At 39.5% G+C, this 24758-nt stretch overlaps 1 protein-coding gene across 3 annotated transcripts in view; it reads right to left on the reverse strand.

Moving 5' to 3' along the window:
• The window catches only part of COL5A2 (collagen type V alpha 2 chain), a 189096-nt gene that overhangs the window by 44752 nt on the left and 119586 nt on the right, over positions 1 to 24758 (reverse strand). For all 3 annotated transcript variants that reach the window (XM_070731915.1, XM_070731914.1, XM_070731913.1), the window contains exons 13-18: positions 23674 to 23727; positions 23432 to 23485; positions 21497 to 21541; positions 16268 to 16321; positions 15662 to 15706; positions 4413 to 4466 (exon numbers count right to left, since the gene is read on the reverse strand). In XM_070731915.1, the coding sequence (XP_070588016.1) occupies positions 4413 to 4466; positions 15662 to 15706; positions 16268 to 16321; positions 21497 to 21541; positions 23432 to 23485; positions 23674 to 23727 (306 nt within the window). The remainder of the gene's footprint in view (positions 1 to 4412; positions 4467 to 15661; positions 15707 to 16267; positions 16322 to 21496; positions 21542 to 23431; positions 23486 to 23673; positions 23728 to 24758) is intronic.

Raw genomic sequence — 24758 nt, forward strand, 5'->3', positions numbered from 1 at the left:
CCGGAAATTTGAGGAACTGCAATGTCAACCCATGGAAGGTCTTCCAAAAGGGAAGGGAATATTTTTCCTATTCCAAATCTTTACACTAAATAACCTCTCACTTCTCAATTTTGTTTAGGCATTGCAGCTGGGAAGAGAGGAATTAACACTGCATGAGACACAGACAGTTAATGACACCATATAAATGAGTAATAAATTCTGGCTGTTTTCAGCTATTCTGCTGTTTATTATTCTGTGGCACTGAATCCAAGGAGTGCTGCCAACATCCATTTAAACAGATTACATTTCCAGCTGTTTCAGCTTCCTAAGGGATGTTGCAACCAGATCTGTGCAAATAAGTAACATCACATTCACCATAGTAAAAAAAAGTTAAAAGATATATTGGGAAGTAAAGTTAAGCTTATTTCATCTAACTGATTATCTCTACGTGATTATCTCAGAAACAGGCCTCTTCACTTCATAACTGGATGTACATGGGATATACTTGGTTGTTCCTGGCTCACACCCATCTCGTATTTCAAACTACATCCATCCACATCTGGAGCTGCAACAAAACATTTGACTAACAAACTTTTTGCAGATTTTTTTTAATGGGGACTTTAGGGCAACATGCTCATAAAACAATACTGTTTTCAGCACGCTAACATCTCCTGCTTGGCTTCTCGTATTACTAGTGAAAAAGGCTGCAATAGTGAGAGGCTATTTGGGGTCTCAGAGCTAAAAAAAAATGCTAAGCAAACAGAATTTTGTCTGAACTCAAGCTTAATCAGTCCTGTACTAGCCAGGTTGCAGAAACTGGTAATAAACTGTACCAGATCTGTAGTTTTAGAAATAAAGCAAAATGTGTATTCTTTCTATAATGTTGACTCTCCCCCAAATTATTCAAAATCCTAGCAAGCAGGAGAATCAATATAGCCTAGATCAGTGTTTCCCAACCTTGGCAACTTGAAGATATTTGGACTTCAACTCCCAGAATTCCCCAGCCAGCAGATGCTCGCTGGGGAATTCTGGGAGTTGAAGTCCAAATATTTTCAAGTTGCCAAGGTTGGGAAACACTGGCCTAGATCATGAGAAATAAATTAACCAAAGGTTCTGTCAATTCATTCATTTCTACTGAGTACATGTTCCTAAAATTGGGTTTCTGGTAGAGTTTATTCCTCTTTTTCAAAATCTTAATGTGATAAACTGTTCAGGGGTGGATTTCTGCTGCTACTGGCGCACTATGTGCGCATGCGCAGAAGCAAAAAATTGCTGAAATCTTGCACACACAAGCATCGCCTCACAAGATTTTGCTTCAGGGCATGCGCACAAAGCAAAAAATACAAAAAATTAAAGAAAAAAGATGGTGGCGTCTGAAGGACTGGCACCGGAATGGCCGTGTGCAAATTGTACAATCTGACAGCTGCTACTGGTGTTCAGTCACCTATGGCACGGGTAGCAACCCATCCCTGAAACTACCATCATGTTACCCAGACTCCTTCTTTTCATGTGTAGTTTAATGAAAAGAAGGACTAGGGGAGACATGATAGCAGTGTGTCACTATCTCAGGGGTTGCCACAAAGAAGAGGGAGTCAGGCTGTTCTCCAAAGCACCTGAGGGTAGAACAAGAAGTAATGGGTGGAAACTAATCAAGGAGAGAATCAACCTAGAACTAAGCAGAATTTTCCTGACAATTAGAACAATTAATCAGTGGAACAACTTGCCAGCAGAAATTGTTAATGTTTCAACACTGGAAGTTTTAAAGAAAAGATTGGACAACCATTTGTCTGAAATGGTATAGGGCAGGAATGGCGAACCTTTTTTTCCCTGGGTCCCAAAAGAGCATGCGTGCATGGTATCGTGTATGCGCAAGTGCCCACACCCATAATGCAATGCTTGGGGAGGGTGAAAACAGCTTCCCCCACCCCCAGAGGCCCTCTGGAGACCAGAAATGGTCTGTTTTCCAACTTCTGATGGGCCCAGTAGGTTCGTGTTTCACCCTCCCCAGGTTCCAAAGGCTTCCTTGGAGCTAGGGGAGGGTAAAAACGCTCTCCCCTATCCCCCTCCAGCCCCAGAGGCTCTCTGGAAGCCAAAAATGCCCTCCCAGAGCCTCTGTCGGAGCCAAAAATCAGCTGGCCAGCACACACATACATGTTGGAGCTGAGCTAGGGCAACAGCTCACATGCCAGCAGCTATAGTTCCACGTGCCACTGTGGCACCCGTGCCATAGGTTCACCATCACTGGTATAGGGGTTCTTGCCTGACCAGGAGCTGGACTAGAAGATTCATCCCCCTGCTCAAAGTCCCTTCCAGCTCTGCTATTCTGTTAAAGAATTCATGGTTTCAGGAACTGGATATGTCTAGTTTGATTAAAAGAAGGACTAGAGGTGACATAGCGGTATCCCAGTATATAAGGGGCTGCCACAAAGAAGAAAGATCAACCTATTCTCCAAAGCAACTAAAAGTAGAACAAGAAGCAATAGATAAAGACTAATCAAAGGAAAATCCAACTTAGAATTTAGGAGGAATTTCCTGGTCATTAGAACAATCAGTGGAACAGTTTGTAACATCAGAGAAATAATTTCTAAACTAAGAAGTTTTTATTATGGGCAATTATATTTCCTACTGCCATTCCCACTATGGTATGTGTCCATGTATGTGCGCCCCCTTTGAGTCAATGTTGATTCCTGGGGACTGCCAGGACAAGTTCCTGCAGTTTTCTTGATAAGATTTCAAAAGTGGTTTCCCTCATCCCAGGGATGAGAGAGAGCAATTGACCAAGGTCACCACCTGACTTTGCCTTTAAAATGGGATTAGAATTTACAATCTCCTGCTTTGTAATTGCCACATTAATCACTACCCTGAACTGGCTCTTTTACCAGCTGCATGAAAATAAAAGTACAGGTAAAACTTGAAAAGTTAGAATATCGTGCAAACTTTCATTTATTTCAGTAAGGTAACTTAAAAGGCGAAACTTAATATATGAGAGATATTTATAACATGCAAGGCAAGATAGTTCAAGCCGTGATTTGTCATAGTTGTGATGATTATGGGGTACACTTCATGAAAACTCCAAATCCCCCATCTCAGAAAATTAGAATATTACATGTGATCAATTAAAATAAGGATTGCACAAAGAACAATATTGACTTCTGAAAAGTATAAGCATGCATATTTCTCAGTACTTCATTTGGGCCCCTTTTGCAGCAATTACTTCCTCAATGTGGGGTGGCATGGACGCTATCAACCTGTGGCGCTGCTAGGGTATTACGGAAGACCAGGATGCTTCAATAGCGGTCTTCAGATCTTCTGCATTGTTCGGTCTCATGTCTCTCATCTTTTTCTTGGCAATGCCCCATAGATTCTCTTTGGGTTTCAAGTCAGGCGAGTTTGCTGGCCAATTAAGGACAGTAATCTCAAGGTCATTGAAGCAGGTTTTGGTGCTTTGGGCAATGTGGGCAGGTGCCAAATCCTGCTAGAAAATTTAAGTCACCATAAAGCTTGTATGCAGATGAAAACATGGAGCCTCCAAAATCTCCAAGTAGACGGCTACATTGACCCTGGACTTAATGAAGCACAGTGGACCAACACCAGCAGATGACAAGGCTCACCAAATCAACACAAACTGTGGAAACTTTTGCATCTCATTTGGAAACCAAGGACCGAGGCACACACTGCAAGATGCTTGAGTTCCAGTGTAATGTTTCCATTATTGATTTTATTGATTGCATGTAATATTCTAATTTTCTGAGATGGGGGATTTGGGAGTTTTATGAGGTGTACCCCATAATCCTCACAATTATGACAAATCATGTCTTGAATTATCTTGCCTTGCATGTTCTGAATATCTATCATCTATTAGATAAGATGATAATATGAAACTTATCATCTATTAAGTTTAATCTTTTAAGTTACATTAATGAAATATATGAATGTTTGCACGCTATTCTAATTTTTCAAGTTTCACCTGTATCTGACAAGTTGAACTCTTTTTTAAAAAAAAATATTGAATTTTTTGAAATAAAAAACAAACAAACACATGCAAAAAGTAGACATCATTCAATACATACAAGCAGTTTACGGAAACTTATGCATTCTACTGACAAGTTGAACTCTATTGTTGATATATATACATCATATATACTATATATATAATAAAGGGAATACTTAAACAACATAATATAACTCCAAGTAAATCAAACTTCTGTGAAATCAAACTGTCCACTTAAAAAACAACACTGATTGACAATCAGTTTCAACTTCTACAAGTTTTTATAAGTCTCTCTCTAGCCTGGATTTCATGTTGATTTTCTATTCAAGTACTAAGTAAGTCCATTTGACAATGGTGCTTGAGCCAAGGCTGACCAAGGCCTACCATCTAACTGTACATTCCATCACTGATTAATCAAGTTTTTTTTTTTAAAACTACTTACCTTCATGCCAGGCATGCCAGGAAAACCTGCTGAACCAGCTATACCGAGAGGACCCTATAAAGAAGAGATGTTGAGCATTAATGAGAAATATTCTAAACATTCTTTCAAGCGCATGAATTAAAACAGGCTCTCAATGTGGAATGGAGCTTTAAAAAGCAACATACCAGTATATAGAAATTAAATGCTTATGTCATGCACACCTTTCCCATAGAAAAGTAATGATAATATTTTGCTATAATTTTATTAGTAATATTTAATAGTGGAATTGTACAGTATATTGTTTCATGCTAGGAAATGTTCTGTGCATGGAATGATTAGCCTCAGATCAGATGTGGGTAACATTTTCATTGGATTTCTTTTTTTCCAAATTTCTTTATGAATTATTGTAGACCTTTTTTTAATGTGGGACAAAGTGAAAGTGACATATCTCTCTGCTAAGGATTTAACTCTGTGAATCTGTGCATTCAATCCTATCTGCAGTATTGGATTAGTATTGTCCCTGAGTCCTGGGATAGGGGCGGCATGCAAATCTAATACATTATTATTAAATTTATTATTATTATTTTTATCAGACTAATTCCCGATCTTTGAACAACCAAACATGCAGAAAGGAGAGCCTGACTGCTTTCAATGCCTGGAACTATTGCAGCTTGCAAATGTGGCTGATAAAGAAAATAAGCCAACTTTTTTCCTGTTAATTTCTTTCTCTAAAAGGACCTGACAACATTCACCAGTTTATTATGGACAGAACAGTGCTGGCTGCTAATGAACCTGAATTAACAGCCGATGTTCAGAAAAGACTGCTTTAAAATGTATTCGTGTTCGACGACTACTAAGAAAGCTCATTAGTAGTACTTAATAAGTAAAACTAAGGTTTGTACAGACTTTGAGTATGCTGCGTTCTTTGTAGTCTGTAGCTGGGGCAGAATAATTGCCCCCCAACAATCTGATTCCTCGTTTTATTGACCTTGGAAGCAGGGCTGGGTTCTTATCTCACTGCCAGTTTGCTTCCTCCCATGCTGCATAGTGCTGAAAACCTGGCACATGCACAGAAGCAAAAGACAATATGGCAGCACATATGCTAATGCCAAGAGAACTGGTTCTGGGTCCTGGCCACCTGGCAATTTTATTATTTTATTATTTTATTAATTGAACTTTTATGCCGTCCCTCTCTGAGGACTCGGGTTGGCTTACAACATATAATAAAACAATGTATAAAATTTTAGATCCAATTAATTAAATATAAAAACCCAAGCCATAAAAAGCAGTCAATCCCATTCAATCAACTTTCTCTCAGCAGATTCATTGGCCGGGAGCAAGAATCTAATGGCCCCAAGCTTGGTGGCATAAATGAGTCTTAAGAGTCTTGTGGAAGGCAAGGAGAGTGGGGGCTCCTTGCCTTCCGCAAAATCTCTGGGGGGAGTTGATTCTAGAGGGCCAGGGCCCCCACCAACCGACAGTGGGAACTGACCGGTCGCTGGGATTTGCGCAGCAGAAGGCCCAATGCCATGTAAGGCTTTATTGCTCCCTCTTCGGCAAGTGGGGGGGGAGAATTCCCACTACCCGTTCTATAGAACCGGTCCAAACTGGCAGCAGCCGACTTCTGCTCAGAAGAATGGAAGACTGAGTCAATTTTGAGCCAGTGATAATAGAACTGCAGAACTTCTGGCAGTTAGCAGTCAGCAGAATTACCCTGCAATGCTACCCTGCAATACAATACTAGCCTGCAATACTGCATTCTAACCACTATGCCACCAAGGCTCAAAGCTAAAGCTGTTTTGTTTTTGTTTTTTTCTCTTTAACAAACGGCTAGTGCAGGAAAGGTACATTAGGATTTTACTTTGAGCAGTTTTGTCCCTTAGCCATGCTGTGTTTTTAAGCAACCCTGAAAAATTTATTTACATATTTATTTAAATTTCTAAGCTGCCCTTCTCCAAAGGATTCAGGGTGGTGTACAAAACCGATACAAGATACAAAATCTTAAAACCTCAGACATTAAAAACCATTTGTCCAGATTCATCCAATATCATGGGCATACTATCAGCTGGAGCAGAGTATAAATGCTAAACAGTCTCAGGCTCGCTAGCAAAGGTGTGTTTTTAAAGTCTTATGAAAGGCCAGGAGGGTGGTGGCAGTGCATATCTCTGGTGGGAGTTGATTCCAGAGGACCGGAGCTGCCACAGAGAAGGCCCTTCCCCTTGGCCCTACCAGTTGACATTGCATGGCTGAAGGGACCTGGAGAAGGCCAACTCTGTGGGATCTGACCAACTGCTGGGATACATGAGGCAGGAGACAGTCCCATACCTAATCTGGTCCTAATCCATGTAGGGCTTTATAGTTAATAACCAACACTTTAAATTGCATTTGGAGACCAATCGGTAGCTAATGCAGTTCATGCAGTGATGGGTATATCTTGGTAAACCCATAATGGCTCGCGTGGCTGCATTTTGGACTAACTGCAGTCTCCGAACATTCTTTAAAAGTAGCCCCACGCAGAGAGTATCGCAGTAAACAAGCCTCAAGGTGATGAGGGCATGAGTGACTGTGAGAAAAGACTCCCTGTCCAAATAGGGCCACAACTAATGCACCAGGCAGACTTGTGCAAACGTCTCCCTTGCCACAGCTGAGAGATGTTACTCTAGCCTCAGCTGTGGATCAAGGAGGACTCCCAAATTACAGACTTTCTCTGAGGGGGTCAAAGCCCCCCCACCCAAAGTGATGGAAGGACAGATGGAATTGTCCTTTGGAGGCAAAACACGTAGCCACTCCAGCTTCTCTGGGTTGAGCTTGAACCTGTTGACACCCATCCAGACCTTCACTTCCTCCAGGCAATTTATGGCATATTACCTCCACTGCTTCACTGAATTGACACAGGGTGGACATATACAGCTGAGTATCATCAGCATACTGTTGGAAACTCACCCCATGTCATCAGATGATCTCACTCAGCAGTTTCACAATGAATAATTTCTGAAAATGGTCGAAAGTCTACGTTGCTGCCAAAGAATTCCTCTATGTGGTTACAGCAAAAGAGAGTATTCTAATCTAGATCATTGCTGAGCAAATCTCCCTTCCCTATGATAAAGTTCTAATCTGCTTCCTAACCTTCATGCCAGTTAATGGTTTAAAGATCAGGCATATTACATCCAGTTTAACTCAAGTGGTATTCTTTTGATGCTGTTCTGATAATTTTGATTCACTTTAGAAAAAACGCTTTTGGCAGCAGCAGAGTACCACACAAATATATTTGTCTTCTACTCTAATAAGACATTTTAATGGAACTCTACTATCACTGCTTAGTAAACTGAAGCAATTAAGCTCAGCAGCCTGTGTTTGAAATATGGAATCTCCAAGGTTGGGAGTGGAGACATCTATCATTGCTTCCAGCTGTACGGATTCAGCTCCAGTGATCTTATAAGCCGATGTCTTAGAAGAACTTGAAAGATTAAAGATAAATAAGGCAATGGGTCCAGATGGCATCCATCCCAGAGTTCTTAAAGAACTCAGATCTGTCATTGCTACCCCCCTGACTGATTTGTTTAACCAATCCCTGTTAACAGGAGATGTTCCTGAGGATTGGAGAATGGCCAGTGTTGTGCCTATCCACAAGAAGGGCAGTAGAGAAGAAGCTGGAAACTACAGGCCAGTTAGCTTGACATCAGTTGTAGTTAAAATGATGGAGACTCTACTCAAAAAGAGGATAAATCAGCATCTAAAAAACAATAACTTATTGGACCCAAATCAGCATGGCTTTACTGAAGGCAAATCGTGTCAGACTAATCTCATTGAGTTCTTTGACTATATCACAAAGGTGTTGGATCAAGGTGGTGCCGTGGATATTGCCTATCTGGACTTCAGCAAAGCCTTTGATACGGTTCCACATAAAGAGCTGATAGATAAATTAATGAAGATTGGACTTAATCCCTGGATAGTTCAGTGGATTTCAAGCTGGCTGAAGCATAGACATCAGAGAGTTATTGTTAATGGCGAGTATTCTGAGCAGAGACAGGTTACAAGCGGTGTGCCACAAGGGTCTGTTCTGGGTCCTATTCTTTTTAATATGTTTGTGAGTGACATAGGGGAAGGTTTGGTAGGGAAGGTTTGCCTATTTGCCGATGACTCTAAAGTGTGCAATAGGGTTGATATTCCTGGAGGGGTCTGTAATATGGTAAATGATTTAGCGTTACTAGATAAATGGTCAAAGCAATGGAAACTGCAGTTTAATGTTTCCAAATGTAAAATAATGCACTTGGGGAAAAGGAATCCTAAATCTGAGTATTGCATTGGCAGTTCTGTGTTAGCAAAAACTTCAGAAGAGAAGGATTTAGGGGTAGTGAAAGGCAAGTCGGATGCTTGGCTGCATAGCTAGAGGTATAACAAGCAGGAAGAGGGAGATTGTGATCCCCTTATATAGAGCGCTGGTGAGACCACATTTGGAGTACTGTGTTCAGTTCTGGAGACCTCACCTACAAAAAGATATTGACAAAATTGAACGGGTCCAAAGACGGGCTACAAGAATGGTGGAAGGTCTGAAGTATAAAACGTATCAGGAAAGATTTAATGAACTCAATCTGTATAGTCTGGAAGACAGAAGGAAAAGGGGGGACATGATCGAAACATTTAAATATGTTAAAGGGTTAAATAGGGTTCAGGAGGGAAGTGTTTTTAACAGGAAAGTGAACACAAGAACAAGGGGACACAATCTGAAGTTAGTTGGGGGAAAGATCAAAGGCAACATGAGAAAGTATTATTTTACTGAAAGAGTAGTAGATCCTTGGAACAAACTTCCAGCAGACGTGGTTGGTAAATCCACAGTAACCGAATTTAAACATGCCTGGGATAAACATATATCCATTGTAAGATAAAATACAGGAAATAGTAAAAGGGCAGACTAGATGGACCATGGGGTCTTTTTCTGCCGTCAGTCTTCTATGTTTCTATGTTTCTATGTTTCTATCATTTTCATTTTTCCCCACATTGAAAATAATATATTCTATATTCATTGATAAAGAAATCCAATGAAAATGTTACCCATTTCTGACCTGAGGCTACTCATTCATTCTCTATACAAGTTAAAAGGAGACAGAATTTGATTGACCATTCTCTTTAAATTTTTCACTTCCTCAAAATAGACTTATTGACTTTGAATTTCATAGTGTTTCAATGTCAGTGCAAGTCAAGTTACAGAGAGGCAGAACAAATCTTTAGTACTGTTTAATGCTTGCAAAGTAGCTACAAAATTCCATCCAAAGATCAGAACAGAGTTGTAAGATGAAATGTCACAATTCATGTTGTTTTGAATGAAGAAACAGACATAAGAGACCTTAGCAGAAGTTATTATAACTGTATATCACTCCAAGACAATGTAGTCCATGGACAATAATCAAACATATACAGTGGTCCCTCGATCATCGCGAGGGTTCCGTTCCAGGACCCCAAGCGATGATCGATTTTTCACGAAGTAGCGGTGCGGAAGTAAAAACACCATCTGCGCATGCGCAGATGGTGTTTTTACTTCCACCGCAGCAGCGAGGAGCCAAAGATTGGGGTTTCCCCGCCGCCTCGCTGCTGCCGCTTGTCCGCGCGCGCGCCTCCCGGCCTTCCCCCGCCCACGCCGTTGCTCTCGCTGCTTCCCAGCTGGGAAGCGGCCCCTGCGCGCGCGCGCCGCCCGGCCTTCCCCCGCCCACCCCGTTGCTCTCGCAGCTTCCCAGCTGGGAAGCGGCCCCCGCGCGCGCGCCGCCCGGCCTTCCCCCGCCCACCCCGTTGCTCTTATTGCTTCCCAGCTGGGAAGCGGCCCCCGTGCGCGCGCCGCCCGGCCTTCCCCCGCCCACCCTGTTGCTCTTATTGCTTCCCAACTGGGAAGCGGCCCCCGCGCGCACGCGCCGCCCGGCCTTCCCCCGCCCACCCCGTTGCTCTTATTGCTTCCCAGCTGGGAAGCGGCCCCCGCGCGCGCGCCGCCCGGCTTTCCCCCGCCCACCCCGTTGCTCTAATTGCTTCCCAGCCGGGAAGCAGCCCCGCGTGCGCGCCGCCCAGCCTTCCACCGCCCACCCCGTTGCTCTTATTGCTTCCCAGCTGGGAAGCAGCCCCCGCGCGCGCGCCACCCAGCCTTCCCCCGCCCACCCTGTTGCTCTTATTGCTTCCCAGCTGGGAAGCGGCCCCCCGCGCGCGCGCCGCCCGGCCTTCCACCACCCACCCTGTTGCTCTTATTGCTTCCCAGCTGGGGAAACTCCACCATCTACGCATGCGTGGCCATAGAAAAAAGGGCACGCATGCGCAGATGGTGGAGTTTACTTCCGGGTTGAAAACTCGCGAAATAGCCCTTTCGCGATGCTCGAGGACGCGAAACTCGAGGGATCACTGTACATCATACTAGCCAGTTTTAACTGGAATATAAGTATTTGACACAGAGAGAGAGAAAGAAAGAAAGAAAGAAAGAAAGAAAGAAAGAAAGACAGAAAGAAAGAAAGAAAGAAAGAAAGAAAGAAAGAAAGAAAGAAAGAAAGAAAGGCTTCAGATAAGGGTGTGTCAAGTGAGGGTTTTGAGATGGGTCAGCTGCAAGTTATCAGTGAGTTTTGTCATGGGTCTTGCATGGGTCTTGTGATAAGGATGTGACCTCAGGTCAGGGTCATTAGGAGGTGAACTGCTAGTGAGGGGATTGGTTGAAGGTTAGTGCTGTCTCTGGTTGAGTGTATAGTTGATTTGGATTCTGAGGAGTTCATAGGCTGGTTGTAGGTCTATGTGTCTGTTGATGGAATTGTTTGTGGATTGCCAGACTTATATGAACTCATGAGTGTGGTGAGTAGGAGCGTGGCCAATTATTTTTGTGTTGCTCCAATTGAACTGGTGCTGTTTGGCTGTTTGTGTGGTTTGTTTGTTTGTGATTAAAGATTTGGGATTCTGGTATTTGACTTCCAGCTGGTGTTCGTGGATCCTGGTTTTTAACTGATGTGATGTTTGTCCCACGTAGAAATGGTTGCAATGGCTACCGTTGATTTTGTACATTACATTGGTTTTTTTCATAACTCTGTATTTTGTCTTTGGTTCTGGATAATACCTGAAATATTATACTCCTAGAATAAAATTATTTATTGTCCAAGTGTGACTGGACATACAAGGAATTTATCTGCAGTTCATAAGCTCTCAGTGTCCACCCAAGCAACAAGTAATCATAATCATAAAATGCAATCATCATAAATCACAAGATATAGCACTCATTGATATTCATGGATACTAAACAAGGAAACAACATATACCAAAATAGGATACTAAATAAAGGCAATCAACATAAACCATGAGCTACAAACAACAAAGCTATAACTAGCTAAGGAAATAGGTAATAGGAATAATGAAAAGGTAACAGCTAATACAGTCCTAAAAGGTGGTTTGACATCCTAGGTAGGCAAAGTCGGCTCTTGTATGACATGTGGACTTTAACTCCCAGAATTCCTAAGCTAGCATGATTGGCTCAGGAATTCTGGGAGTTGAAGTCCACAAGTCATAGAAGAGCCAACTTTGCCTACCCCTGTCCTAGGGCATAGACAGTGTAGTTGGAATTAGTTGTTAAGCAGAGTGTTTAGCAGGAGCAGATAGTCCTGTGTAGTTCCATAGGTCCACTATTCTGGCATCCAAATAGTGGAAAGATTTCTATTTGGGTTGTATAATGCTTTTTATGTGTTTGGCTATTCTGAACAGATAAATTGCTTAAGCAATCTCTGGACATTATTGTGCTGCAATCATAAAATTGTCCAAATCCTTTCAAATGTTCACTAGTCCCCTGTGATTTCTTTTTCTTTTCCTTGGCTGACTGGGCTGTTCTTGAAGAACAAGATGCACATTCCAGTATAAAATAATGTCCAGGGTAATGTGTCTCCTGGCAATCTTAATAAGAAGAACGATCTGTTCCAAAAAATGATTGACTATGGGAAAATTATTTGGTTTCTGGCCTTGTATTGAATTTTATTCTAAGCATCCTGCAAAATCTCATCTTCTTTCAAGTTATTTGTTTATTTATTATTTATTAGATTTGTATGCCACCCCTCTCCGTAGACTCCATAGTCATTTGTGTCTTCCTTTAGAAAATTGGAGGCAAAAGAACACAATCTACAGACAAAGGGGAGTTGCAGAAAAACAAAGGATTTGAGGGAATAACAACAATAATGAAATCTCAAAAAGGAAATGAAAAACAAAAACAATACAACAAACTGGATGAAGAAGCTTTGGACAATCCAAGTAGCCATTAGATTTTCTGTTGGGAAAAGATCAGGAAATAGAAAAAAGATGGAAACAGAAAAGCCACAAGAAATCAAACATTTTTTTTTTATTGTGATGTCCTGTTTTCTTATGCACAAATTACCTTTGCTTCAAATTTCCCAATCATTCTCTTATTTTAACAGTAATCCATTCATTAATGTACACTTGCTTCTACTGGCATTATTATTCAGTGGCAATATGGCATAATCTATCCAACACATTTAGATTTATTTTCCTAATCTTGTGAGAAAATATAGCACATTTCTGCCCACTGATTGTCAGGCTCACTCTGCTTCATCTAGCTCTGGAGACAAATGGAAGGAGATTTAAATTGGAATTATGTAGTGCTAATGGTTATCAGCCATATGTATAGGTGTGCATACCCACAAAATTTAATTTTTGTGATGTTGTTAGCCTACTATATATTTCCTTCTTGTTGCCATTTAAAATTATTTCACAAACTGTCTCTTATTGTTATCTTATGATTTATTACTTGTTTGTATGATTAATGTGTAACCATGATTTATGGACTATCAGTTATCATTTTGCTGTTTGTATGTACACTGAGAGCTTATGCATTGGTGTCAAATTCCTTGTGTGTTCAATCACACTTGGCCAATAAAGAATAGTCTACTCTACTCTACTCTACTCTACTCTATTCCACTCCACTCTACTCTACTCTACTCTACTTTAAAAAATAGTCTATTCTATAAAATGATAGCTGTTGAATTAACATTACTGATTCATTGTGTCCATTCTGGACATAATCCACAACATATTAACTTGGAAGGAAGAAACGAGGGAAGAAAGTCCTAAGTTTGGTGTTTGCTGAGCAGCTGCTTGAAAGTGTTCCACATTTAAAAAAAAAATGCAGCCTCCATCATATTAATTTGCAAACTTTCTACTGGCTATATGAAATTCAATCTGAATATATTACATCTAAAGAGGATCAGGTCCTTACAATGCAGTTATGACAACACTCATAATGCACCCATGTTCACCCACACCCACGCACATGCAGAAAGGATTCCTTTGATCATCAGGGTTTTTAGAATTCTACACTGGCAATGAATGAGAAGGCCTCACTATGGCCTGATGAGACAATTTTGGAAAGGGAATTGAGTATACAGAGCTTCACATTTGAAGACTTAATTGCCTTGTGGGGGTGGGTGTCTCTTGAAGTGAAATTTCAATACATGAGAAGGCATAGTCTTTTCTTCCTAGGATGTGTTTGTCTCCAACTGTCTCCCTGTATGCAGCAATTATAGCATTAAAAATTGTCCACTGCTGCCAATAAAAACTTTTTAGAAGCCTAGTTGTTTTAGACAACTAGACAGCTGTAGGCCAGATGGAAACAACCCTCAATGTTATATCTGGTCTATGAGGATTTATCTAGGGTGAAGAAGTGGGTTGAATTAATACAAGAGTAAAATAAGTATATTCCACTAAACATTTCTTCTCCGTCAAGAAGCATCAGTATGTATGAGTTCAGTTTGTTTAAATATTTCCAGAATGCAACTAGTGAACGGTAAAGTTGTTCTCTTTTTGCTCACAACAACCACCTTCAAGTGGGTTGGGCTGAGAGACAGTAACTGGCCCTAAAGTACCCAGCCAACTTTCATGCCTAGTGCTAGACTAGAACTCGGTCTCCTGGTTTCTAAGCCAGCACTTTCACCGCTACATCAGACTGGCTCTTTCTTTTCCCACTATTTTACAAATAAGTAAATAAATAATACAGGTTGAATGAACATGTTACAGGTTTTGACACTGAATTTGACTGGACAACTGTTCCTGATACCTGCAAAGAACTCCCATCAACTGTTTGATCTAAGATACTATTTGTACAAGTACTGAACACACTTAGAAAGTATTTTGCCATAAAATGTAGTCAGCAGCTTGTTTGTTACCTTGTTTATACAAGAAATAAGGTGGTTACTTAGTTTTCCTTCTTTCTTTTCTGCATTTCTGAACAAAAATTTAAATTTAAAATTTACACTTTCTCTTTTTTTGCAAACTTTGGTAACTGTCTTACCCTCATACCTAATCTCCATTACCTACACAAAAAGCTTTAAAGGAATATTTAAAGGACATCTTTGAGCCAGGAGTGGTGCAGCAGGTAGCGTGCTGTATTGCAGGCCAGTGAAGCTGACTGTAGATCTATAAATCAGCGGTTCAAATCTCATCACCAGCTCAAGGTTGACTCAGCCTTTCATCCTTCCAAGGTGGTTAAACTGAGGACCCGGATTGTGGGGGTAATATGCTGGCTCTGTTAAAAAGTGCTATTGCTAACATGCTGTAAGCCGCCCTGAGCCTAAGGAGAAGGGCGGCATAAAAATCGAATGAATGAATGAATGAATGAATGAATGAATGAATGAATGAATGAATGAATGAATGAATGAATGACTGAATGAATGACTGAATGAATGATTGAATGAATGAATGAATGAATGAATGAATGAATGAATGAATGAATGAATGAATGAATGAATGAATGAATAAATCTAAGATATCTTTCCAGTGTAGGTTAGAATTCTCTAACTCATTCAATACTATTCTCACACACATACACTCAAGGTTAAATGTGCTCCATTGTCGTTGTTGTTGTTGTTATTTGTGGTACTATTAGTGGTACTATTAGTAGTATTTATTAAATTATTTTCTTCTTTTCTCATATTTAATATTTGGGATTGAACAAAAGGAAGGAAGGAAGGAAGGAAGGAAGGAAGGAAGGAAGGAAGGAAGGAAGGAAGGAAGGAAGGATTTTATTCTCTTCTCCACCACAAATCTAAAAGATACTTTGCACTGGGAGAGAATGACTAGCCCAATGGCACCCAGTAAATACCATAGTGGATATTGAAATCCAGGCTTTGCAGTCCAAGATCAATAGCAAATAGTACTGCTTTGTTGAGAGCATGGTTCTGTAAAATATCTTATGACATTATGAATTGCAAATCTGTCAAATCCACATAAAGAAAATGAGGATGCCAAGAGATACTTACTGCTGGTCCTGGTTTCCCAGGCATACCATGTGAACCACGAGCCCCCTAAGAAAAAAAGAAATAAGATTACAAGATAGAAGTTTGATTATATGATCATGATTTCCAAATATCAAAGAAACATGCCACCAGTTTCTATTAGGAACGGAGGTGCTCCATCACTGCACATGTAACTCAGAGATTGATTTCTCATTGATTACAAAGTCTTGCAAGGAAGACTGAAGTTGTAAGCACATTTCCTTGGAAATAACTTGGCATAGAAAAGTAATCCCCTGTTATTTTCTTAACAACTTTAGGGGAAAGGTGTGGTTGTGGGTTTTTTTTTCTTTTACAGAATAGTAGCAGTCTTCTTCTTCCATGTGTTTCAGATTATTTTCAGCTGCTAGTAACATATAGGTCTGCATTGATAATTGCTGTGTTCTCTTTCTACATGAGGGATCTAAAAAGCCATTAGACATTCCCAATGCTTTTTAGTTTTGGCCATTTATTTTGCAATTGGCCAAAACTGAGTGTTTCCAAAATTAGCCTTTAATTAGAAGTCGGGTTTAAAGCTGGGTCAACAATTACACTGGCTTTATATACATTATTGTACAAAAACCAATTACTTACTGGAACACCCTGTGGTCCAAGTCGACCTCTTTCTCCTGCCATCCCTCGGGGACCCTGGAGTCAATAATACCAAAAGAAAAGGATATTAGTATAAAGTTAAATAGGAAGTGGAGATCATCTGCTTGCAATTCTCCTCAACTCTAGTTATGACTGACCAATAATTTCCTTTATCCACCCCAAAACAAATATTATCTGGGCAGTCAGCAGAAAAAAGTTCAGTGAAACTTAGGTAAAAATACAGACACACCCAAGTAGTTCAGGAAATGGAATTTAAAACATCTTTTAAATAAGACAGTAGCATTATGAAGTAAACATTTTTTTTCCTATGAAAGGAGCAGCTAGGAAGATGCAAAGAAAATTGCTAAATAAGTGCCTGTACTAAGAATAATCTTCTGAAGCATTGTATAACTAGTATGGCATCTCCAAATTGGTGTTAATTATTAGGCAGGTGCATAAAAGATAAAATAATCTATGATCTTCCTATCATGACATTCAGTTTCAATTAAATATATATATATATATATATATATATATATATATATATATATATATATATATATATATATATTCTTATGTCGGATCACCCTGGTATATTTAAGGAACGTCACAGCTCCTTTTTGCCTTTAGGCCCAACCCAGGACCACTTCAAGGCGGTTAATAATATATATGTGTGTGTGTGTGTGTGTGTGTTTTCGTAGATTTTCACGGGTACAGTTATGACGGTCTTGGTATATTCGGGTTTCTTCCCGTGTAGGATTTGGAAATTTCTGGTGACATTTCGACGAGGTCTCACTCATCATCTTCAGGCTGGTGTTTCTGTCCTTGTTTGCCTTAGAACAAGGACAGAAACACCAGCCTGAAGATGATGAGTGAGACCTCGTCGAAACGTCGCCAGAAATTTCCAAATCCTACACGGGATGTACCAGGGAGGGGGTATATGTTTTTTTTATGTCGGATCACCCTGGTATATTTTAAGGAACATCACAGCTCCTTTTAAATATTTACAACAGCACGAAGCTCAAAACTTCAACCTGATGATGGTGAATGTGATTTCACCGAAACGTCGCATAGACACTCAAAACATTACACGGGGCAAAACCCGAACTCAGAACAATCTACATACATATACCCATGAAAATCTACGAAAACAAATATATATATATATATATATATATGTCACATGTTTTTTTGCTGAATTTGAAAATTAAGGGAGACTAGGATAGATCTATTTCGGCCTTATTTTGGCCTCATCAGCTAGCCATACCCACTAGGACTTGAAACCCCCAACCCAGGACCATTTCAAGGAAGTTAATTTATTCATAGCTGACAACTATATTCTGTATGTATCAAATGTTTTTAGCTGGAATTTTAAAATTAAGGGAGACTAGGATGGTACCATTTCGGCCTTGTTCTGGCCTCATCAGCTAACATTTGATACATACAGAATATAGTTGTCGGCTATGAATAAATTAACTGCCTTGAAATGGTCCTGGGTTGGGCCTAGAGGCAAAAAAGAGCTGCGACGTTCCTTCAATATACCAGGGTGATCCGACATAAAAAAAACATATAGCCCCTCCCTGGTACAGAGCTGGAGGGATCAAGGTCTGGTGGCTCAACTGCTAATTCTCTGCCTTACAAGGCAGAGCTGCCAGATCAAATCCCAGTAAGGGTGTGGCTAGCTGATAAGGCCAGAACAAGGCCAAAATTATACCATCCTAGTCTCCCTTAATTTTAAAATTCCAGCTAAAAGCATTTGATACATACATACATATATATATATATATATATATATTTGTTTTCGTAAATTTTCACGGGTATATGTATGTAGATTGTTCTGAGTTCGGGTTTTGCCCTGTGTAATGTTTTGCATGTCTATGCGACGTTTCGGCGAAATCACATTCACCATCTTCAGGCTGTAGTTCCAATCTTTGTGTTGTTTTAAAACTACATATATGAAAATTTACGAAAACAAATATATATATATATATATATATATATATATATATATATATATATATATATATCAATTTGAAGAAAGACTATCATATAACCATCCTCCCAGCCGACAAAGGAAACTCCACAATAGTGATGAATACAGCAGACTACAAAGAAAAAATGACAACTCTACTACAAAACCCAGCCTACAAACTCCTAAGCACAGATCCTACCACCTACCTAGAAAAAACTACCAAATCCAAAATCAAGGCCTCTCCCATCAGCGAAGAAATCCAGCAAAAAATCATCCCCAGAGAAAAATCTTCCATATGTCCAAAACTCTATGGCCTTCCAAAAATACACAAGGAAGGAATACCTCTCAGACCAATAGTCAGTTCTATAGGCTCCCCTCTACAAAACCTTGCCAAATTTTTAGCCAAATACCTTCAACCATATACAGAAACTATTACCTCATATGTTCAAAATTCATTCCACTTTATACAAATAATCAAAAAACAAAACCTACAACCCGATGACCTACTTGTGAGTTTTGATGTCGTGTCCCTTTTCACACAAATACCTATTAAAGAAGCCTTGACAGCTATCCAGGACAAACACAAACCCCCCAAATATATCCTAGACCTTACCAACCACTGCCTGACCAATACATACTTCATCTATAATGAACAAAGATATAAACAGATAGAGGGAGCCCCCATGGGATCACCTCTCTCACCGGTCATCGCCAACCTCTATATGGAATATTTCAAAAATAATGCATTAGAGCAATCCAAATACAAACCTAAACTTTGGCTGAGATATGTTGATGATACCTTTGTAATTTGGCCACATGGTAAGGAAAAACTAGACAATTTCCTCACACATCTTAACAGCCTACACCCCAAAATACAGTTTACTATGGAAACAGAAATCAATGATCAACTTCCCTTTCTAGATGTACTGGTCTATAAAAAACCCAATGGCAGCCTAGGACACACTATCTACCAAAAGAAAACCCATACCAACCGTTATCTAAATGCACACTCACACCACCACCCCGCACAAATCACCTCAGTGGCCAAAACTCTCATCACCAGAACCAAACGCTTAGCTGACCATGAGCACTTAAAAACTGAATTGAACAAACTCAAAGATGTATTAATTTCTAATGGATTCGAAGAGAAAACAATCACAAATCTAATCAAAAAAGAGACACCCCCCAAAAAACAAGATCAAGAACAGGACAATGGTACCACCATCCTCCCTTACATCAAGGGCACCACAGACAAAATTAGTAAAATCCTGCACAAACATAACATCAAAACTTCATTTTGCACCAACCAAAAAATATCTAATATCCTAAGGAGCCCCAAAGATAAAATCCAATTGGAATACCAAGGAATCTATGAAATCCCTTGCAAAACATGTGCAGCCACATACATTGGACAAACCAACCGAAGAGTAAGTGCACGCCTTGCAGAACATGTGAATGCAGTTAAAAAAGAAGATAAGACTTCCTCCCTTGTCCAGCACATTAAAAAAACAGGGCACGAAATTGACTTTGAAAAAACTAAATTACTTCACAAAACAGAGAATTTATATAGAAGAATTGCTCTAGAAGCCATAGAAATTGAAAGGAGCCCCCTTTGCATGAATAAAAGAGATGACACGTCCCGCCTACCAGAAATTTGGAAACCAGCCTTAAACAAAAAAAACACTTCATAAAAATCACCATATCAATCCTTCTAATAATTATGAATTGGGACTTTTGAAATTTGGAAACCAGCCTTAAACAAAAAACACTTCATAAAAATCACCATGTCAATCCTTCTAATAATTATGATTACACCAACCAATCAGATCACTGAAACATAATCACCCAATCTATTTGCTACATTCAAACCAAATCTCCACCCCCACACTATACACTAGGAAGAAATGACAGTTGCAAACATTCCATTTTACAACAGCACGAAGCTTGGAAACTTCAGCCTGATGATGGTGGATGTGATTTCACCGAAACGTCGCATAAACATGCAAAATATTACACAGGGCAAAACCCGAACTCAGAACAATCTACATATATATATATATATATATATATATATATATATGCCATCTCGATCACCGGAACATAGAAACTTTAATAAATATGTTCCGGTGATCGAGATGGCTGCTGCCTCATCATTCACACACATAGACTATTCTTGATATATATATATATATATATATATATATATATATATATATATATATATATATATATATATAATAATAATTTATTAGATTTGTATGCCGCCCCTCTCCGAAGACTCCGAAAAGCAGAGTCAATCACCATTTAAGGTCAATGATGACAGAAGAGGTATAAAATATATCATTTTTAACACACTATAGAGGTATAATATAAGACCAGCTAATGTATCTGCTTTCTCAATAGTGGGGGGGGGGTCAAACCCAAGGCCCAGGGGCCAAATCTGGCCTACAAAGAGCTTAGATCTGGCCCACCAGGCTGGCCTGGAAACAGCAAAGGACTGGCCTGCAGGGCCTCTATCTGCCAAAAAAGTGCTTGGGAGGGCCACGCACAACCATTCCAGCCTTTGTTTTCAGTTGTGACAACCTTCTGCAGCCCTCTGTCAGTGAAATTAGAGCTTGGGTGTCCACCAAATGCTGTTTTCGCTGACAGTGGGTTGCAGGAGGCCGTCACAGTTGAAAATGGGGCACAGGGGCCTGTTTTTGCTGGCAGAGCAACAGGTGCCCCCTAAACAAGTAATGTCATGCTGGCCACACTCCCTGGCCCTGCCCCCTCCTGAGGTCAAACACAACGCTAATGAAGCACTCACAATGAAATTAATTTTGACACCCTTGCCCTTATAGCAGAGGTAGGCAAACATGGCTCCTCTGTGACCTGTGGACGTCAACTCCCTGAATTCCTGAGCCAATCATGCTAGCTCAGGAATTCTGGGAGTTGAAGTCCACATGTCATAGAAGAGTCAATTTTGTCTACCTGTGCCCTACAGCAACAATGAAACTGAGGGATGAAACTGAGGGAGATTTGAGTTCATAGAAAAAAAATTCTTCCCCTGGCATATGGAAAACAAACAAAAACAAAATCTCTTTGCATTCTCTCAGTTGCTACTTCAAGGCCCAATCTGGTTGTCTCGGTAGAATGAAGAAATAAAATTGATTAAGATATTTCTTCAATAATTAGACTAAAATGGTACTTATATAGTAATAACAAAAACTACAGTAGAGAAAAAAGAAAATAAGTGTGAATAATGAATAGGATACACTCACCATAGGACCTGTTGCACCCATCTGCCCTGATGGACCTGATTCACCCTATATATTGGGGAGGGAGAAGTTTATTCAAACTTAGAGACCCAAATTTCAGCAAAGAGAAAATATACACTTTGCAACAATCCATCGTCATATAATGAAATTAAAAGGTTTGGTTTTTGCCAGTGAGACCGGTCTATCAGGGAAACCTGATCTACCCAAATATGGGACGGAATATACTGCTTCTGCTTTCGCCTTTCAGACCCAATCTAGGAGCCTTTGCAGGCAGTCGCTTTTGCAACAAACTATTTTTGTATTGAATTTATTTGTTGCTAAAATATAAATTCTTTGAAGTAGAAGATAGTTGGAAATTATTCCAAGCAAAATATCAGATATTTGTGAGGTTTTGGTATATCATTTTGATGGCTTCTCCTCCTCCTCCTCTTCCTTCTCCTTCTTCCTCCTCCTCTTCCTCCTCCCCCTCTTCTTCTTCTTCTACTTGTAATACATGAAATGTATTGTTCACACTAGATGGCCTTGTGAAAGTGAGGGATACTTGAGGACAGATTTAAATATCTTAGAAGGGATGGTTCCTTCTTCTCAGGAATTTATTCCATCCCAATTCTCTGGAAATTGAGGGTTGCATTTTTAAAAGGTATCTACTGTTGCCAATGAAAACTTTTTTAAAGCCTAGTTATTCCACAGGCTAGACAGCTGTAGACCAGATGAAAATGGCTCTCAATACTACATCTAGGAGCAAAGGAAGCAAAGTTAGAGTGTACTCATTCTGCCAGTATTTCTCATGTGTGAATTTCATCTAAACCTGCAACATTGAGAACATCCTTCGGTGAGTTTCACTGCAATGTTTTGTCACCTAGCTACAAGAAAACTTTGATGAAACCCTTAACATATAGTTCTTTCTGGCTTTATCTAGATTAAAGAAGGCAGTTAAATTAACATAAGGATAAAGTAAATCTATCACATTAAAACTTTCTTCTTCATCAGGTAACAATATATATGAATTGAGCTTATTTAAACCCATCCATGAAACACCAAAAGTGACAGCAAATTGAATATTTCCTCAATTTTAACCTTCCTAGAACTACTTCTATTGAATAGAACCAACAATGCTCAATATTGTCATTTTGTCTATTACTAAACATAAAGAACTCAATGATCCTGTATGATTGGCTACTTGTTTTATTTATTTATAATATCTATATAGTTGTCAACCAACTCTGAGTGGCTTCTAGTGAAGACTTGTTTTTTCCTCTCTACCCTGACTACCAGTGTTCCCTCTAATCTTTGGGGGGGGGGGGGGGCGGAAAAGTATAGTGTCTGAGCGGCAGTCCCTTCGGGACTGGGCGGCACAGAAATAATAAATAAATAAATAAATAAATAAATACTGTGTGTCTATAACAGTGAGCTCGTAATAGGGCAACTCTATCAATATCAAAATGCCACTTAAATAGTTGAGCTAGTTTCAAACTAGATTTTGATTTTCTTTCTCTCTTCCTTACTCCCATTCTTTTTCTTTCTCTTTTCCTTCCTCTCTTTTTTCTATCTGTTTCTCTCTCTTCCTCTCTTCCTCTCTCTCTCCTTCCCTCTCACTCGTTCCCTCTCGGCTTCTGGGCAGGTTTGGAAAACTCTGAGTTGATGATGATTTTTAAGTGAGCGATTGCTCACTGCTCAGCTTAGAGGGAACTATGCTGACTACAGCATAAGTAAGTAAGTAAATACATGATAAAACCAGGGTCTCTTTTTTGGCTCTAAATTTAGCTGCTTGCATGACTTATATCATTTCTGAATAATAATTATTTTTGCAAACACATCATTCATCATGATGTGAAGGTTTCTTCCTTAGCTTCTCTAAATGTATACAATGTGTCTCATAACAGCATAAAGCAATAGAGCAATACTATTTTATTACATGACCCCAAAAAAATAAATTACCTTAGATCCATGGGCTCCAATTTCACCTTTAGGGCCATCAAGTCCTTTCTCTCCCTGTGTTGTAAATATAAATACACTCAGAGATTGCAATGGTATATAAGTCCAGTAGAAAACAACAACAGACAAATAATTTTGAAGCCATATTCATCAAAGTGAAAAAAAGAAACAAAGTATATTTCTTAAAAATGCGAAAGAACGCATGTCAACTCTTTCATTAGGAAAGAAGATACATTCACACTTACTCTCGGGCCCTTTTGACCTTGATGACCTGGTGTGCCAGGAAAACCTCGAGCTCCCTGAAACAGAATGAGAAAATCCACAGTTATATAATGAAACAAGACATTTCTTTACATTACTGTAAAGTTCTCCTCACTGTCCCCATAGTATAGATCGGGGTGTCAGACTGTTTTACACACAAGCCACGCCCACCCTGGCAAAGGCAAAAAATGTCATGATATGTCATGTAACGCAATCAAGTTTGGCACCAATGGTATACATGTTTGTACAACCTATCTATCTACAGAGGCAAGTTGCCAATAATCATTTGAACCATGTATAGGCTTTGCATGTAAGAAAGACATGCAAGGATAAATGTGGTTCTCTCCACATCTGCAAAACGGCCTCTTTATTTTTTTATTTTATTTATTTATTAGATTTGTATGCCGCCCCTCTCCGTAGACTCTTAACCTAACATTGAGGCAACCGAGTGTCCTAACCATAACATTTTTTTAAATTATCCAGCACATTTGTGCAGTAAACAGTCTCCTCTACAAAGTATATGTCAAATTACATACTGCATTGTTTGTTTGTTTGTTTGTCAATCAAGTATAGGATAGTAGTTTGTATAAACATAACATAGAAATGTACATAAGGAGCATTTAATAAAGATTTTTCTTTGTCTTCTTCTTTTGCCTATACATGTATGCCAGGGAAATTCAAAATGGAGCCAATAAGGGCAGAATTATTAAATTCCCAGATGTAAGGATGATAATATATAATCTATCACATTTTAACCTTCAGAATCCTGGAAGTGACACAATTGAGGAAGGCCAGTTCAACTTTCTTTTTACTAGGTTCTTTATGAGATGAAAATGGGAAAATGTTAAAAACTTGGTGCAAGAAGAAGTAACAAATTGAAGTATGAGGATTGAGATACACAAACACTGGGGTGGGGAAAATATACTGCTCAAAAAAATAAAGGGAACACTCAAATAGCACATCCTAGATCTGAATGAATGAAATACCCTCATTGAATATTTCATTTGCATAACTATTCACAGCATGTGAATTGACTGTCAATCAGTGTTGCTTTCTAAGTGGACAGTTT

Source organism: Erythrolamprus reginae, chromosome 1 (assembly GCF_031021105.1).
Source record: "Erythrolamprus reginae isolate rEryReg1 chromosome 1, rEryReg1.hap1, whole genome shotgun sequence".
NCBI classification, from domain to species: domain Eukaryota; kingdom Metazoa; phylum Chordata; class Lepidosauria; order Squamata; family Dipsadidae; genus Erythrolamprus; species Erythrolamprus reginae.